At 25.3% G+C, this 20,276-nt stretch overlaps 1 protein-coding gene across 1 annotated transcript; it reads right to left on the bottom strand.

Annotated features, from left to right (window-relative positions):
* Window positions 1–11,636: 11,636 nt before the first annotated feature.
* Window positions 11,637–12,341, bottom strand: LOC124931284. Its single transcript, XM_047471717.1, has one exon. It carries the CDS (start codon window positions 12,277–12,279, stop codon window positions 11,761–11,763), a length of 519 nt encoding a protein of 172 aa, XP_047327673.1. The 5' UTR covers window positions 12,280–12,341; the 3' UTR covers window positions 11,637–11,760.
* Window positions 12,342–20,276: the final 7,935 nt, after the last annotated feature.

Below are 20,276 nucleotides of genomic sequence, written 5' to 3'. Positions count from 1 at the left end.
AGAAGAGAATAAAATTCTTCAAAATATTTATGACAACATAATTTTGACAAATTAAATTTCTGCATAAGAAATCGTTAGGATCCCCAATTCATTTCTTATAAGAAATTGTTATCGACCCCATTCATCTCATAATTTCTACACAAGAAATTAGAATGGTTCCAATATCAAATATGGGTATATTGTTCTTATCGAGACAATTCTTGCGAAGATAATTATGACTAACATAGTCGTGTCTCTTTAAATGCATGAATAGAATAAGTTCTAACACAAACAACTTTTTTTTATCTCTTTATACAAATAACTTTTATTCTTTGTCATGATTAATCACATAATTTCTATAGAAGAGAATAAAATTCTTCAAAATATTTATGACAACATAATTTTGACAAATTAAATTTCTGCATAAGAAATCGTTAGGATCCCCAATTCATTTCTTATAAGAAATTGTTATCGACCCCATTCATCTCATAATTTCTACACAAGAAATTAGAATGGTTCCAATATCAAATATGGGTATATTGTTCTTATCGAGACAATTCTTGCGAAGATAATTATGACTAACATAGTCGTGTCTCTTTAAATGCATGAATAGAATAAGTTCTAACACAAACAACTTTTTTTTTATCTCTTTATACAAATAACTTTTATTCTTTGTCATGATTAATCACATAATTTCTATAGAAGAGAATAAAATTCTTCAAAATATTTATGACAACATAATTTTGACAAATTAAATTTCTGCATAAGAAATCGTTAGGATCCCCAATTCATTTCTTATAAGAAATTGTTATCGACCCCATTCATCTCATAATTTCTACACAAGAAATTAGAATGGTTCCAATATCAAATATGGGTATATTGTTCTTACCGAGACAATTCTTGCGAAGATAATTATGACTAACATAGTCGTGTCTCTTTAAATGCATGAATAGAATAAGTTCTAACACAAACAACTTTTTTTTTATCTCTTTATACAAATAACTTTTATTCTTTGTCATGATTAATCACATAATTTCTATAGAAGAGAATATAATTCTTCAAAATATTTATGACAACATAATTTTGACAAATTAAATTTCTGCATAAGAAATCGTTAGGATCCCCAATTCATTTCTTATAAGAAATTGTTATCGACCCCATTCATCTCATAATTTCTACACAAGAAATTAGAATGGTTCCAATATCAAATATGGGTATATTGTTCTTATCGAGACAATTCTTGCGAAGATAATTATGACTAACATAGTCGTGTCTCTTTAAATGCATGAATAGAATAAGTTCTAACACAAACAACTTTTTTTATCTCTTTATACAAATAAATTTTATTCTTTGTCATGATTAATCACATAATTTCTATATAAGAGAATAAAATTCTTCAAAATATTTATGACAACATAATTTTGACAAATTAAATTTCTGCATAAGAAATCGTTAGGATCCCCAATTCATTTCTTATAAGAAATTGTTATCGACCCCATTCATCTCATAATTTCTACACAAGAAATTAGAATGGTTCCAATATCAAATATGGGTATATTGTTCTTATCGAGACAATTCTTGCGAAGATAATTATGACTAACATAGTCGTGTCTCTTTAAATGCATGAATAGAATAAGTTCTAACACAAACAACTTTTTTTTTATCTCTTTATACAAATAACTTTTATTCTTTGTCATGATTAATCACATAATTTCTATAGAAGAGAATAAAATTATTCAAAATATTTATGACAACATAATTTTGACAAATTAAATTTCTGCATAAGAAATCGTTAGGATCCCCAATTCATTTCTTATAAGAAATTGTTATCGACCTCATTCATCTCATAATTTCTACACAAGAAATTAGAATGGTTCCAATATGAATGACTAAAGTCATATTAGCACGTTAGATTTCTAAAAAAGAAATCATTGACAAGATTCGAATAAGGGACCTGCCTTCCGCCAAGCACCCTTGCATCCAAACTTTGAACCACTATGCTGACGCGCCTTTTCATTCTTTTATTGTTGTTTATGACCTTTTGTCTTCTTTTCAGAAAAAAAACTTTTTCTTCATATTTTCTTCTCTAACTCGTCTAGTTTTCTTGAAACATCAAAGATAGAGATTTTCGACGGCACAAAATACTAAATAGAAAAGCACACAAAATTATTTTAAGATTGTTAGATATCTTGTCTTGAAATAAAATATATATATATATATGATGTTACAAAGAAAATAATTAAATACAATATATATGAAGAACGATATCACCGAATAAGTTTTTGCTTTGAGGCACGTTCTTAGAACATTTCCTTAAAACACTTCAACCGCCTCCCCTTATGATGGAGCTTATCTAGTACAATAAATCTAGTAGTTAACACGGGTATCACTACGCAGAGAACTTAACAAAGTACCTAAATTAATCAATGGGTTTCAATAGAAATATGATGAGTAAAAAACTTGAAGAACACTCACAAAATAAGGAGAGGGATTTTGAAATTCTAGAGGAAATAACTCTTAGAATTATAGAATGAGATATGATAAGATGATATGATTTGTACATAAGATGGTGTGGGATAGAATGCCTATTTATATTGTTGAAATAATAAACTGTTAATTATATCATCAATTGATCTTGCGGTTGACATTGTTTGTCTCTTCATTTACCTTAATATTTCTTCTTAATTAAGGGTAATTGTTAGCCAAAATTAATTAAGACATTTATCTTGCAATAACGTTATATGTTTTTTCAATTGTTAATAATAATTATTAATTATCAAAACAATTGATAATAATAAACGCATGTAAGTTACACTAAACATTAACAACATTTTATTAATTGATCATCAAGGTATTTTAAATCAATTAATATAAATTAATTAATTCAAATTATACACTTGGATCAAATTTCACCCTTTAATTCATATTTGAATTTCATGTGAATTTATTTTAATTTTATTATCCACATTCTAATTTTCATTCATTAATAGAATTTATAGAATTAGTTTAAAAAATCCAATAAATATAAATTGCAAGAACATGTAAATAAATAAAATAAAAAACAACCATAAAATGAAAATCAAAAACAAAGATTTGATCCACACCTTTTTTTTAAAATAAAATTGGCTCATGAATTAGCCATTTGAATAACTCTAAAAAAATCTAACAAAAAAATATATAATATGTTCTTTGATTTTAATTTTATGTGGTTAAATCTAAGATTTTAATTTATATAAATTTTCCTTTCTTGTCTTTTCTTGTATTCAAATCTTTGAGATGTAAAAAATGGAAAGATCTAAATTGTGTATGGAATTTAAAAAATTGTCAAAATTAACTAGTAGAGCCTTAGGGGTGTTGTGGGACATAGCGCCTAAAAATCATTTCTCACACGTAACCAAGCGTCGAACTATCTCTCTTAATTTTTTAATTTTTAAAATTATGTGGCAACTCTCTAGTCTTGAGGTTAATTAATATTGAAAAATCTAAAAAAGGCATATGGCGACTTCCCATTAAAAAATTCTCAATCTTTCCTGGATTCTACGGGAAAGTAAGTTATGGAGTCGTCTATAAAGCCTCAGTTTTCAACTTTAAAATTTCAATAACAATAAAATTAATTTCACTCACTTATATTTTCAAAATCAACTTTTAAAGAGCGTCCCAAATGTTTTCAAACTCGTCGATCTAAATTTTTGAAAATTCATTACATGTTATCCAAGAAAATACTATTTGTAGAATGACATTATTATTTTACAAAAAGAAGGAAATATTCTAGTGGAATACTACGTTAAGGTTTGATTTCTTTGGGATGAAATGCTTAATTTTAAGCCACTAAGGAGATTCAGATGTAGGAAAAATAAAACTGACTATGATGGGTATTTTCTTGAAGCTAAAATGATTTAAGATGACAAAGAAAACAATTTGTTACAATTTTTATGGAAGTTATGATCAATATGATTATGTTAAAAATCAGATTTTGTTGCAAAAACCATAGTTAACTGTGTATAAAGCATTTACAATGCTACAGAGAGTGGAAAATAATAACTACTCTCGGAATATTTAATAAGATAGTTCCATGTATGTTAGGGAGAGATGTGATAGGAGGAACTATCCCGAAAAATCTAAGTCTAAGATATTAGTATGCAATCACTTTGGAGGAAAATTTCATCTCAAAGAGAATTATTTTAAACTAGTCAATTATCTAAACGATGGAAATAACCAAAAGAAATATATAATGAAAAGGGTTAATGTTTCTAACAATACATCTGATCAAGATGTATACGTCTCAAGAGCATTAGGGATATAAAAGGAAAATAGACGAATGGAGAATCTAAAGTGGAAGATCTACTGGTAAGTATTTTGATCTTAACACACATGAAAGTTTTTATACATTTTTTAACTTGACATGAATAGAAATAACTCAATAGGTGATGAGTGTGAATACTAATTGACTTATGAGTATCTTCTCATGTGTGTAATGATAAAACCTAACGAGTACTCTTAGAAAATTATAAAAACTTAAATTCATGTGCTTGGAAAATAGATCTTACCCATCAAAAGATGAAATAGGATCCGTTAGAATTTCTACTATAATAACACTTAATAAAGTCTTATTTTCACCATATTTCAAGAATTACATTATTTCTACTATCAAACTTATTGATAAGAACAAAAGCGATTGTACTTTCCAAATTCAATGATATATTTTATAGGACCATAAGTTTCATCCGGTTGTTGAAATTGGAAAGAGGTTGTTGAAATTGGAAAGAGAACAGAGAATCTTTATTTTGTATTGAATGATAAATATATCAATGATATATCTGATAAAATTTCCTTTAATTCTCAAAACAATATTTTTTATTATAATTTGAATTAATAATTTAGTAATAATGTTAATGTTGATGTTGATTTTCATATTCTTTATAAAATATTAGGTCATCTTTTAGATGGAGCATTTCCAAAATTTATTGTTAACAATAAACATTACTTCACATGTTTATAGTCCAAATCACATATATTACCTTTTACACATAGCACTACTAAAATAAATAAATTTTTTTGAATTAATTCATGCTAATTTGTGGGCCTTATAGAGAAAAATCAGTTTTGGATGGTTCATTTAAGCTCACAATTATTGATGATATTTCTTTGTGTACTTGGATTTATTTAATATTTGACAAAACACTTGTTTTTGAAAAAATATAGCAATTATTTAAATTTGTTAAAAATTAATATGAAATGAAAATTAAGATCATTAGAATTGATAATGAAACATAACCTATAAATGATAGGTCTTCTAACTTATTCAAGTATCTAGGTATAATTTATCGAACAACATGTGCATATACTTCACAACAAAATGGAGTTGGAGAAAAAAGAAATAGACATTATATCAATTAGTTAAATCTATCATGATTGATTCAAACATATTTTCCAAATTTAGGTCATATTCATTATATATTTGATTAATTGTAACCCAATGAAAATACGGAAAACTTCAATTTATATACTTAATCAATCTAATCTAGATGGTAATTTTTTTAGAAACTTTAGAATGTTTGTGCTATGTTACAAATATTTTGCCTTAAAAATTAAAATTCACATATAGAGGAAATAAGGAATGATTATATCAATCATGTTGAAGTATTGAAAGAAAATATAAAAAATGTTGTATTTACAACATTTCATTTCACTAGTTTCTTATAAACAAGCTGCTTAAAATCTAAATTGGATTGAAACAATGAACTCATAACTTGATTCTTTGACTATAAATAATACATGTACTTTTATACAATTAACAAAAGTTAAAAAGAAAATAGGATATAGATGAATTTATAAAACATTTTTACATGTTGACGATCGTTTAGTAGAAAATGGATATAACTGTTAAATTTCACTAAAATTTTGCATCAATGACCAAGAATATCACTTTTAGATTATTACTTGCTTTCATAGATACAAATAAATGACATTTGCATCAGATTGATGTAAATAATGTTGTCTTAAATGGATGTATTCATAAATATGTATAATGTTTATTCCAAAAGGTTTAAAATGTAAAGTTCAAAATTAAGTATGTAAACTCAATAAGAGTTTATATGGAATGAAGTCATCCTTAAGGTCATGGCATTCTGAAATTTCTAAATGTTTTTCAATATTGATTTCTTACAATTTGAAAATGATCATTGTCTATTTATTAAGAAAATATGAAAACAAATTACTTGTTTACTATTATATGTTGATGACATTTTGTTGGAAAATAATTGTTTAAAAGATTTTGAACATGTTAATTCTAAATATTTTATTAAGGATCTTAATAATGTTAATTTTTTCTTAGGATTAGAAATCATGCATAATGAGACATGTATATATGTGAACCAAAGAAGTATATTCTAAGTCTTATTTTTTATTTAGGTTTGATTAGTTCAAACCTGCAACAACTACTATAATAAAATAGATGAAATTTGTTAACGATCCTACTAATAATGAATGATATGATGTTAACCAATATAGAAGGTTTGTTATATTTAAATTTTACCCAACCCCGATATTTTTTATTATGTTTAACAACTAAGTTAATTCCTTAATAAACATGTTAAGTCTCATTTTGAGACAGTTATACAAGTAGTCAAGTATTCTTAGGAATTCTATTTTTAAGAGTATTTTATTCATCAAATAATTGTGTTACATATTCTGATAGCAATTAGGAATCTTGTTTAGATTCAAGAAACTCATTAACATGATATTGTATCTTTGTTGGTAATTCAATTGTAGTTTGGAAAATAAAGAAACAACAAATTATTTATCGTTCGATTGATTAATGATTTTAAGATGTAGGTTGATTTTAGCTTATATATGTTTAATGATCTTAAGATGTGGGTTGATTTACCCTTTGAACTTCAAAACGAAAATATAAATTACAGAAAATTTGGTGTTTCATGAATGAACTAATTTTATTGATATTGATTTTCATATGGTTGGAAATAAATCCAAGTCAATTTTTTTTTCGCTAATACATGTGCCTTATAGTATACCAATTTTTGAATTTTAGACAAAACTTCAACTACACGATTTTGATCTTGAGGTGAGTGTATAAGAACTAAAAATTATTAATGTCGCTTAATTTGGTACTAATGTTATTTAATTGGAATTAAGTGATTGTATAATTTTTTTGTTAATAGGAATTATAACCATATGTATTGGTTATTTAGTGTTGTTTAAAGAGTTTATAATATATTTGTATTTGAAATTAGTTCAAATACTTTTTAGAATAGTTGGAGTTTTTTATATCGATATTGGATTTTGTAAAACTATAAATTCGAGTAATAATAGATATAGACAAATTTTGTATTTAATTTTAATAGGAATGATGTGTCATTTAATTATGAGTGGAATAAAAAATTTAAAATTATTTCTCCTATTCAATTTTCATTTCACTCATTGAATGAGACGTCATTCCTTAGTAGAATTTCCTATATAAAATTTCTCCACGTCTAATAATTACTCTTATAAATACTTCATAAAATCACAAATTATTTACGAGTTTTTCTCACCATTTTCTTGTTCTGCGACTTCTTACTCTTCATTTTTCTTGTTATTCATCTTCTTACTCTTCATTTTTCTCTGTAATCGCTCATAGATTCTTTTCAATTCAAAAATATTTGTTGAAGTCTAGAAAAATGTATATCAAGTTTTATATTTGTTACTATTAACCTTGTTTATTCATGAATAATATATTTATTATGAATTTATATATTATTTACTTTTGTAAATATATATTGTAAAAAAACAAAACTTAAATTAACAATAAAAATCACCGTAATAATTGCTTTCCACCAAGACAAATGAAAATGAGTGACAAATATATTAAAAAAAAAAAAGTTGGTTCCTTGGCCTCCACTCCTGTTTTGTTTTTCTATGCTTTGTTTTTATTTATTTTTGTGGGACCTATTTATAAGAAAACAGTACTAATTTATAAATATCCCATTTTATAAGCAATAAAGTAAATAAAAAAACTTATTTTGTATTTATAAATTTATGATACAAGTAAGAATCTGTTTTTATATTAATTGAAAAATGTGCATTGATTTAGTTTTTCGGAGGTTTAAGATTTTTAATAACCTAATTTAAAAATAATGGTTGGGTTTGATGTATTTAGAAATGTGTAATTTTTTTATTGTTTTATTTAGAAATCTTATACAAGACCACAAAAATTATATTCTCACTTCAACTTAATAAGTTATTAATGATAATCAAACTCTTAGTAAATGTTTATCTTTTAAATAGAACTCTTATTACTTTAACTAGCAGGAATCCGTGCAAATATATACAAAATATTATTTATCTATAAATATTTTAGATAAAATTAATATTATTAAAATTTAATTAATTTAAAATTAATTTTAGAGGTGGATAAAAATTAAGTTTAATCTTAAATTTAATGTTAACATATATTTTATCCCTCGGCACTCACTTAACCCCTCAATTGACCATCATCTTGTGACTCACACTTTTTCACATGTCTTTTTTATCCCCTTGGCAAACCACCCACCAACCTTTTTTTTTAAAATAACTTATCGCCATTTCATTAAAAATCCCAAAAGTGGAAGAAAAAAAATGGTCAAAATCAAGGCTAGACAATTCTTAGTTTTGATTCAGGGATGACAAACAATGGCACTAGAGTATCTGATTGGAAACAAATAAAGATTACAGTAACAAACACCAAAAGCATTCATGACCTACAGTTTTAAAATTCTGATTCTATTGTGAGTTTCCTCTTTGACTACTCTTACTCTGCTTTAGAATCCCAATTCGCAATCCTCAAAACTCAATCTTTATTTCTCGAATTCCAGAGATTATATTCACATCGCATCCTCACATGTTTAGTTTTATGCTTTACTATTGGTGATTGAACTGTTTCATATGATGATGTTTGTTTGTGATCTGTGTTTACATCCTTCCCTTGGGTTAGATTTGTTTTGGTAAAGCCAACACTTATCTGATAAAAGGAATTTTGTTTCACTATTTCAGAAACTTTACAATTGCATGTGCATTCATTGACTTCAATTTTGCTTGAGTTGATTATATCTACTTTCATAGTCTCCTCTTCATTTTTCTCTATTGTTTTCTATCATTTCTATCTAATTTTCCATTTCTTCCATTCCCTGATTCTTCACATTTTTCTTTCTCTAATTCTTCTTCATTTTCTCTCTAATTCTTTATTTTCTACTTATATGATTTTTATCCTCTATTTCCTTTGAATCTTCAATATTTTTATCATCTGTTTCTCCATCTTTAATTTCATCTAGATTCCTTCCACCACCCACCAATCTTAATCGACCTCAATTTATGACACGTCTCTTATTTCTCGTCAAACTCAACCATTAACCCCTCAATTGACCCTTATCTTGTGACTCACATTTTTTCATATGCCTCATTATCCCCTCGGAAAAACACTCATTGACCATAATCTTGTGACTCACACTTTTTCATATATCTTTTTATTCCTCGACAAACCACTCATCAATCTTAGTCGATCTCTCTTTTACTCTCACTTCAACAAATCAACAACCAATCTCAATTGATCACAAACCTCTTATCCAACGTCAAACCAACCACTAACTACCACCCGATCTCCATCTTGTGACCTCACACTTTCAAATGATCGCTTAACCAACCACTAATTCCGACCTCACACTCGACAAACCACCCACCACCCGACCTTCATCTCGTGACCTCACACTTTCAAATGTTCGTTAAACCAACCACTAATTTCGACCTCATACTTTCAAATGCTCTCCAAACTAACCACTAATTCTGACCTCACATTCGAAAAATCACTCACCACTCGACTTCCATCTCGTGACTTCACACTTTAAAATGCTCGTCAAACCACCCACCACCCGACCTCCATCTCGTGACCTTACACTTTCAAATGCTCGCAAAACTAACCACTAATTCTGACCTCACACTTTCAGATGTCCCATATCATTTGTTCAAAAGTTGCGCCACCACATATTTTAATCATTAATGCATTTTGAAAATCTAAATTTGCATGTTTTGGGATTCGAACCATAGTCTTAAGCATAAAATGTGAACACATTAACTTTTAGACCACTTGTTGAAACAATTTTATTATTTTGTATATGTATATATATTTTATATTTAATATTTATTACAATTAGTTAATTTTTATATTAATCTAAAAATTATTTATATTAATAAAGAAAATATTATATATATATATATAAAAAAAAGATAAAATATATTTATATTAAATTAATGATGAAAAATTATATAATATATATATATATATGCTAACTACATTTAATATATTTAATATATATATATATATATTAATATATATATATATTATATATAAATTATTGATAAAATATATATATATATATAATTAATGAGAGAGAAAATAATTATTAAAAAAATTATATAAGATAAAATATATTTATAATTAAGGATGTAATATTTAAAATTTAAATTTACATATTTTTGGGATTCGAAATTCTGGTTTTAAACATGAAATAATCGCTATAATATTTGAAATTGTTGAAATAATTTTATTATTATTATTATTATTATTATTATTATTAAATAATTGATGACTGGATTATTGTGGTACATTATACACTTTAAACATCCTCTATATGAAATGATGTAAATTTGTTTGTATAAAAACTTTAATGAGAATAAATATATAATAAAAAAAGAAAAAGAAATAGTAACATCAACTTTTATTTGATAAAAAATAAATTGTATAGTTAAAGTTATACTTAATAGCAAATTGAGTGTGGTCTGAAGCTCAATCATTGTGATTTACACCATTTGTTGATAAAATCAAATGCAATCATCCAATCAAAACAGTTACTATCATAATTAACAATGAATCATTACTAGATCTCAAAGATATCTTCATGTAATATCTCTAGGACTAGCATGTTCAATTGGTTGAAATATTTGAACTAAAATTTGAATTTGAATTCAATTTTAATAAGAATTAGAATTCAAATCATATATTTAAAAATATTATATGTATGGAACTATCTTAAGAAATCTTATTTAATCTTCCTTCTTTTATTTTATTACATTTATCACAATTAATTAAGAAGAACAAAAACAAATAACCTAGCTTGAAGTATTAACAATGCCTTATTTATAAACACTTTCAATCTAGATACAATCTCAATCTCAATTTATTTTTTTTAATTAATTTTTTCTTATTCTTTAAAGGAAGTTTGCAACAGTTATTACCATTCACTTCAAATTGAATTTTTTTTTTAAAGACATTTAATATCTTTGATAATCATATTTTCAAAACATTTATGAATGTCCTTAATTGAATTAGGCACAATCTCAATTCCAAATAACCATACTTTTATTTTTAACAAAAACTAGTCCAACTCTCCAAGATATTAGAGTTTCTTAGATTTTCAAGATCTCTCAAATTGTTTTTTTTTTTCTTTTGTTAACAATAGGACATGATACTCACCTAAACTTAAAGCTTGAGATCTCTTGATGATTACACAAACTCAATTAATATGGGTAATTAAGAATTAAGATTTTCTTGACAGTTCACATTCATTTGATTCATTGATATATAAAGACTAATCCAAACCAAGAAATTGGGTGTTTTTAACTAATACAACCATACATATAGGAGCAGATGAAATTATAGAATCTCCATTTCAAAATTCTTGGAAAATCAACAATAACAACAAAAAGAGAGATGGAGAAGAAGATAACCAAAATCAAATCAGATCACAATAGTATTTACACAGCATAGCTTTTACTTCTTGGATACATCAACCCAACCTTTCCTCTACCACTTTCGTTACCTTTTTCTTCATCAAAATCAGATTCCCTTTCCTCATCAATCCTTCCCATCCCCACGCTACAGCTTCTAGAAGTACCCACCGGAGCCGCCGCCGCCACCGCCGGCCGCTGAATTTGCTTCATATACAGTCCTGATCTATTATTATTATTACTATTATTATCAATATCAATACCCCTGTCTCCGAGAGTCCTCGTCGACGCAGCTCTAAGCAACTCCCTGTAATCTTCACTCTCGCTTGGCCTTCTACTTACAGTTCCGACGCTGAAACTCTTCGGAAGTCCAGAGATCTTTTTTGCGGCGGTGGAACCTTTAGTGTTGACGGCGCCGCCGTAATTGACTTTACCGGCGTATCCTGTTAAGCTACGGACGTATAGATCTCTAGCCTTTCCAAGGAATTTCACCGGTAAAGTGACGAATCGGAAGAATCTGTTGTGTTGACTTGCTTTGGTTTTCATCTTTGGATTTGTAGTTCTTCTGAAATTGATGAATTGAAGAGAGAGAATGTAGATCGGAGAAGATAATGGGTCGTCCAATGGGGATTAGAATTGTTCATATAGCGTCGGAGAAGGCGTGTTTCGTGGGACATGAAATTTGTCGACTTTAAATTATATAATTTTAAATAAACCCACCGAAAAAATTAAAACATTTAATTTGAATAAATAATATTAAGCTGACCTTGTTTTTGTCGTATCTGATCATTGGCAAATTTGAAATATTACACATAATAGTTAACTGATTATTTTTTACCTTTGTACGGACCAGTTTGTGTACACCACACTACACTAACCTCTAGATTATTAGATAGAGAATTCTTTTAAAATTTATATATAATCTAATATTATTCTATTCATTATTATTAATTTTATCATTTAATTAATTAATTTATATATTTTTTACATTTTAGAAAACATATTTTTATGTTATATATTAATATAAAGGTAAAATAAAAAATTAATAATTTAAATTATAGAGTATTTTATTTAATAAATTTAGTGATATAATAAAAAAAAGATGTGATTTTTTTTTGTTATGGTTATTAAAATAATTATAAACAAACCAGAAATAAGTATTGTTTTAAAATATATACGTTTAAAGTTGTAGAATAAGGTTTGAATGTATGAAAAAATATATTTTAAGAAATGTATAACGTGTAAAATATTGAAATTATATTAAAAAATATTTAAATTATTAATTAAATGATAAAATTAATAAAAATGAATAGAGTAATATTAGATTATCGTAAATAGTTTCAGCATATTAAAAATTGAAAGTAAGATGACGGAAGGTTATAGTAAAAATGTCTTAAATTACTAAAATTATATTTTGTTCTTACAAATTGGATAAATTAATTTTAAAAAAATAAAATTATTATGTTAAATAAAAAGTTTCAACTTTTATTGTGAAAAGTCTTAAATAACTAAAATTATTATAGTTTGAGTCTCATATGGTATATTAAAACGTTCTACCCTTAAATAGAGATTTTTATATTTTTATATTGTAATAGGAATATTTTCGTGAGTTGCACATAGATAAAAATATAAATAAAATAAATTTAATAAAAATAATAATATGTATTTAATGTATAAAATTTTTAATAAATCACAAATAATATATTAAAATAAAAAATAAAACACTCACATTATACATTTTATTTATTTCGGTAAAACAACTTATCTTCTCACATATCTTATCACAATTTTTTCCGAATGAATCTTTCATCTCGTGATTTTACACTTTCATTTTGATTAATCAAATATTTGATTTATATTTTTTAACATTTAGTGACCTCATACTTTGTTCAATGAAATATTTGATTCATATTTTTTTTAACCAATTTTAATTGATACCGGCCTATTATTCCTCGACAATCCACATGTAAATCATACTTGGTTAAAGAGTTGTATTTATTTTGTTGTGTTGCAAGTTCGAAACATACATATAACATTTTTAATTTTGTTTTTAACCGTTTAAAGTTTATAGGCGGGTCAACTCACAATCCGATCTAAGTATCCATTTACTCTCACATATATATTCAAATTAATCACAACTCTCGACCCGGCAATCCGAACACTTTGAAAATTAAGCATTATTGTATATATATATTAGTTAGTTAAAAAGTATTCCCTCATCTATTTTAGCGGTAATAAGAGGTGGATATTAACCCTAAGTTCTTGAGTTCGAGCTCGTCAAGCGTCTCACTTTCATCAAATTCGGTGTTGAATTTAAAATATGAAGTCTTATTAGCTAGTTGGTTAAATGGTTTTACTTATTTTGTTATGTTGCAAGTTCGAAACATACATATAACATTTTAATTTTAATTTTTAACTGTTTGAAGTTTATAGACGAGTTAACCCACAATCTGACCCATATATATATATATATATATATATATATATATATATATATATATATATATATATATATATATATATATATATATATATATATATATATATATATATATATATATATATATATATATATATATATATATATATATATATATATATATATATATATATATATTTAAATTAATCACAGTTTTCGACCGGGCAATCCTAACACTTTGAAAATTAAGCATCATTATATATATATTAGTTAGTTAAAAAGTTGAACTTATATTGTTAAAATGTATCACGTTTATCAAATTTGGTATTAATTTAAAATATAATTTTTTTATATAAAATAATAATAATAATATGTATTCAATATTTAAAATTCTTAATAATTCATAAATAATATATTAAAATAAAAAATAAAACACTCTTCTTCCACATTTATTAACTTCGGTAAAACAACTTTCTCACATATTTAATCACAATTTTTTTTCCTGAATGAACATCTCATCTCGTGACTTTACACTTTCACTTTGGTCAATCAAATACTTGATATATATTTTTTAACATTATGATCGTGACCTCACACTTTGGTCAATCAAATATTTAATTTATATATTTTAACCACTTTCAATTGATACCGGTCTATTATCTCTCGACAATCCACATGTCAATTACACTTGGTTAAAGAGTTATACTTGTTTTGTTAGGTTGCAAGTTCAAACATACATATAATATTTTTAATTTTATTTTTAACCGTTTAAAATTTATGGACGGGTCAACCCACTTATATATATATATATCCAAATTAACTATGATCCGACAATCCGAACACTTTAAAAATTAAACATTATTATTTTATATATATATATATATATATTTGACTAATTTAATATATAAGATTTTTTATTGTTTTATATATATATATATATATATATATATATATATATATATATATATATATATATATATATATTATATCTTACTTTATATATCAAATTGTTTATATTCAAATGTTTGTATATTAATTTTAAATTAAATAATCAAACATATTTAACATCAAAATATCCTTGATAACCAATTATAGAGTTTATAAGTAATACAAATTATTTTAAATATGTTTTTATTAAATAAATAAATAATGACAAAAAATGAATTCCACAATTCAATAACAAACTACAAATATAATTTTCTTTATTCATGTACATACTACTTCTAATGTTTATAATAATTTCTTTTATATCATAATAATAAATAATTATTTAATATTATGAACTAATTACAAAAATAAAATTTACAATCTTTAATTTTTGAGTTAATGTATTAAAAAATTTAAGTTCTAAAATTAGTTAATATATTTTAAATGTGAATCAAAAGTTCCATTGTTCAAATAAATCTATTATATCTGTTTCTAATAAATTTATTTTTATTATACCAAAATTATATATTCGAACAAAGTCAAATATTTTCAAAATATAATAGTTACACGTTTAAATAAATAATTCATCGTAACATATGTAAAAAAAATGAGAATTCAATCTATGAGAACTTGCCGCCTAATGGGCTCGAACCCAAAACTTCAGGAAAATTGGGATATCCACCTCTTGTTGCCGGTATTTATACTGTGTGAGATTCTAATTTATTTAAACCTAGTATTTCAATATATATATATATTTCAATATATATATATATATATATATTAAAATGTTTATTATAATATTTTAGGGTTCCTTTGATGTGGGTTATTTGATAATTTTTATTCAAAACTCTTGTATCCATCATATTTATTTTCAATCAATAAATTACTTAATTTATCTACAAAAGTATTAAAATATCTTACTTGCATTTTAGAAAATTTAAATGAAAAATATATATTAGAATAATTAACCAATTAAAAATTCAAACAACTTATAAATTTTTAAAAGTTTAATAAAAATCATCAAATAACTAACATCAAACAAGCCCATAAAATATAGAAATAGGTGACCCACTAGAAAACTCACTTATTAGATAAACCAGTGGATGGAATTAAAGCTATGGGCAGTTGTTTTATTTATTTGAAAAAGAAAAAGTTGATTCAGGCCATACTCTTTATAAATTTATTTTTATTAAATCTTGAATTATGTAAAACCATTTGTTTAGTATTAATTTTGTTTTAAGTAAAAGATTTAAAAAATATTAATATATAATAATAGTAAAAAATGTGTTTTAATTAATAAATTAAGTAATATAATTAATGAAAATTAAATAAAATAATTTTTGATTATATATATATTTTTTTAATAAAAAAACAAACCAAACAGTCCAATAGTTGGGCGCAAAAGCAACGGCATCAATAATTAGTTAGATTCAGAATCCAGATGGAAAAACACAATTTGCTGACTTTATCATTAAATACTTTATCCTTAAATTAAATTAATTTAATACATTAAAGGTTAAAAACCATGTGACCTATTCATGCAGCCTTATCATATCCAAATTCCAATCTATTATTTTGGTAGCACAAGTCTTCTTATATAACGCGTCACTCTCTATTTTCAAATATTAATTTTTTTTATATTAATAAACAGTAATGAATTACGACATAATGAGGAAATGATTAAACGATGTAATATAGAGGGATAATTATCAATTTTGTATTGATTTAAACCCAAAAAAAATATTTTGGAGACACCGTTATACCATATATAAAAATGATATTTTTAATATAATATAAATTGTTTAATATTTAAAAAAAGTAAAATAAATTAAAAAAAAGAAATAAATAAAAACTCATGAACAATTTGGATTGAGTACTTAGAAAAGTTACATCCATTTATTGCTGTCATAAGCACAGAACTTTTATTTTGAAAAAAAAAATATAGTAAATAAAGTCTTCTAATAATATCAATATGGATATATTCAAGCTTTTGACTTTATCCTAACCCAAAGAAACAAAGAAATTGTCAACTTTTGTTATTTACTTATTGTGAATAGGGTGTTATATTAGTTCGATATGAAAACCCTCGGAGAAGACATGGAATTAAATTATATTAGTTAAAATTTTATGATTATATTTCAATAAAAAAAATAATAATTTAAGTGAGAAGAACCTATGCATAATAAATCAAATGATACTATATATAAAGAATAAACTGTAATGGAATGCATGGATGTATATAGACAAAGTCCTAAAAATTGACATCATGAACAACCTGTGTCTTATTATAAAAAAAGTCTTACTAAATCACTTTGAGCAAGTCCAATCTATCAAAAATAATAAGTAACAACAAAATACAAATAAATGAGATAAAATCTTAACATATTATAAACTCCAAAAGATAAATTAAAATTTTACATGAACAATTCATAAAAAAAAATATTCAATAAAAAAAATAGTAGTATCCACAATTAAAACAACGTAATCTTCTTCTAATGATTACATTATCAAGATTCTTATATTGGTTTATTTTGAACCTATATATATGGTCCTTGTAAAAACAATTTATTAAAAAGATTTTTCTCCCATTTTTAATGAATTTGAATACTTTCTTTAAACAAAGTGTCCTATCGGTATCTTCCTTCACTTTATACCATTCTAATATATATATATATTATAATTTAAAAAGTTATTATCAACTTCAATTTTAGATATTTATAATAAAAATTGAATCAGAGAAATTATTTTTTTAAATAAGACTCTTTTTTAGCTTAGTAAATTAATTAATATGTTGTTATTATGAATGTTAACAAAAAAAATTAAAAACTAATTTTGTTGATGGTGGTATATAATCCCATAAAATAATGACAATGTGTTTATTATGTGTTTTGTTGTAAAGTAGTTGTATTAGAACACCTAATTGGAATGGAAAAATGGAATATGGATAAGGATGAAGAGATTATTTATAATTATAATTATATTTATGCAGAAGGAACATTATTATATTGAAGGAGACTTTTCATTTGCCTTTTCTTCTAGACTCAGGCAATAAATGTCCACATTGACCTGATCTTTCCTATTCATTGCTGACTATTTCCGATAATTCTCACTTTTTTTTAATTGTTTTTTGAAAATCACAATTGTTTTGTTAATGTTTATCTATCACGGTTTATTTTTCAAATTAAATTAATTTCTTTATTAAAAATTAATTGTTTAAAAAAATAATTATATTATTTGAGTTAATGATTATAATATATTTAATATTTTAAATAATTATAAATATATATTCATACAAATTAAATAAAGACTATTCAAACATAACCATTACAAATTAATATAAATAAAAAGAAAAAATAGTCCTACAATAGAATAGTACTATATTCTCAAATGAATTAACAAATTTCCACCGTCTAATAATAATATTGTTAATTATCTTTAACAACATACTTTATTTGTTAAATGTTTTCCAATTTTTTTCTAGCTAGATAGTCCAACAAAAACTAATAAGAATAAAGATAAATATTGTAAGTCTCGCTCTTTTAGCAGTCCTGGTCTATGACTTCCAATAACCACCGATAGTCTTCTGCATAATCCATTAGAGCCTGATCAAATTTTACGAAAGACTCCAAAATACTTGCCACAACATTACAATATGAAATAAGATGGGATGTTGTCTCTACCTCTTTGTAACATATACAACTAACAATAACCATGCAATTCGGCACACATTTCTCATCCGTCAGAATATCGTCATGAATGACACATTAATAAAAAAATATCTTAGCAGACATCTTAGACTCCTATAATATTTCCCAACATAACTTAACCTCACTAACTTTATAGAACAATTTGTAACAATGTCCAACATTAAAACTATCCAGATTCCGACACCGTATAAAATTTTGAGAAGACGAGTTTAACTTCTTATTTTTAACCATAAATAATAGTTTGTCATGTGACCTGCTTTCTTCTCTATTTAATCATTTCTGTATCTAATATGGCTAGAAAATCCACGAAACCCGAGTGTCACACATAGATTTGACCGAGACATCTCTACAAATGGTATTAAAAGCAGTCTTTTGGAAACAATCAGCAAACAATTAACACAACGCCAAGTGGCGTCCGATAAATTGATCGAATGTCCATCACCCATAATGAATATCTAATGCTCCTGAAAATTTTTCCACATAGCGTGACATCTTACGAGACAATAAGACTTCTTGGTAAACTAACTAGACTTATCATAACTAGACTTATCATAACTAGACTTACTTCTAATCAATTTATCCCAAGTACTTTCTTGCTTCAACATAAATCTACTGCACCATTTGGATAATAAGACTATTAAAAGGCACAAGCTCACGACTTCCCAAACCTCCTACTCTTTTATGAGTTTAACATTATCTAAGTCACTAAATGAGAAAATGAGGAGTCTCTCAATCCCCATAAGAATTTATACATAATTTTCTCTATTTTTACGACTAGACATATTGAGAGGAGAAACATATACATCATGAATGTTGATATGAAAGCTATAGTGCTCTTGATAATGACCAAACGGTCGCCCTTAAAAATTATTTTCTTTTTCATAATGGGAAGCTTCCTCTCCATCTTATTATTAATCGAATACTAAAAGCTTTGGAGTTAGCATTATCCCAAAAAGGGAGCCCAAGATATGTAAACCGTAAAACCCCTATTTTAAATTTCAAAATCAGGTCAATCTTATTCTTCTCCTAAACGAAACTAAATTAGAGAAAAAGATATCAAACTTGCTCAAGTTAACACGTAATCTCGAATATGCGTCAAATAACCAAAATATATTTTGAAGGTGCTCGACATTTCCCTTTGTATCATGAATCATACAAAGTGCGTCATTAACATACAACAAGGGAGACATGGAGAAATGATATCTCCTCAAACCATAGTCCACCCCCTCGAAAAAGATCTACATTTTCGACAAACAACATCATTCTAGAAAGAGAATACATAACAATAACAAATAAAAAAGGGATATAACGTCTCCTAAATTATACCCATTTAACTCCCGAAAAACCCATAAGAGCTCTCCTTCACGATAACGGAGAACTTCGTCGTTTGTATGGAAAATCTAATCCATGTGATTCATTTCTTCCCCATACACATTCTAGCCATAATGTAAAAATAACTCCTAATTAATATGATGATATGATTTTTTGAT

The sequence above is a fragment of the Impatiens glandulifera genome, chromosome 3, assembly GCF_907164915.1.
Source record: "Impatiens glandulifera chromosome 3, dImpGla2.1, whole genome shotgun sequence".
Taxonomy (NCBI): domain Eukaryota; kingdom Viridiplantae; phylum Streptophyta; class Magnoliopsida; order Ericales; family Balsaminaceae; genus Impatiens; species Impatiens glandulifera.
The sequence above is the reverse complement of the archived record's forward strand: the minus strand, read 5'-3'. Positions and strand labels throughout refer to the sequence as shown.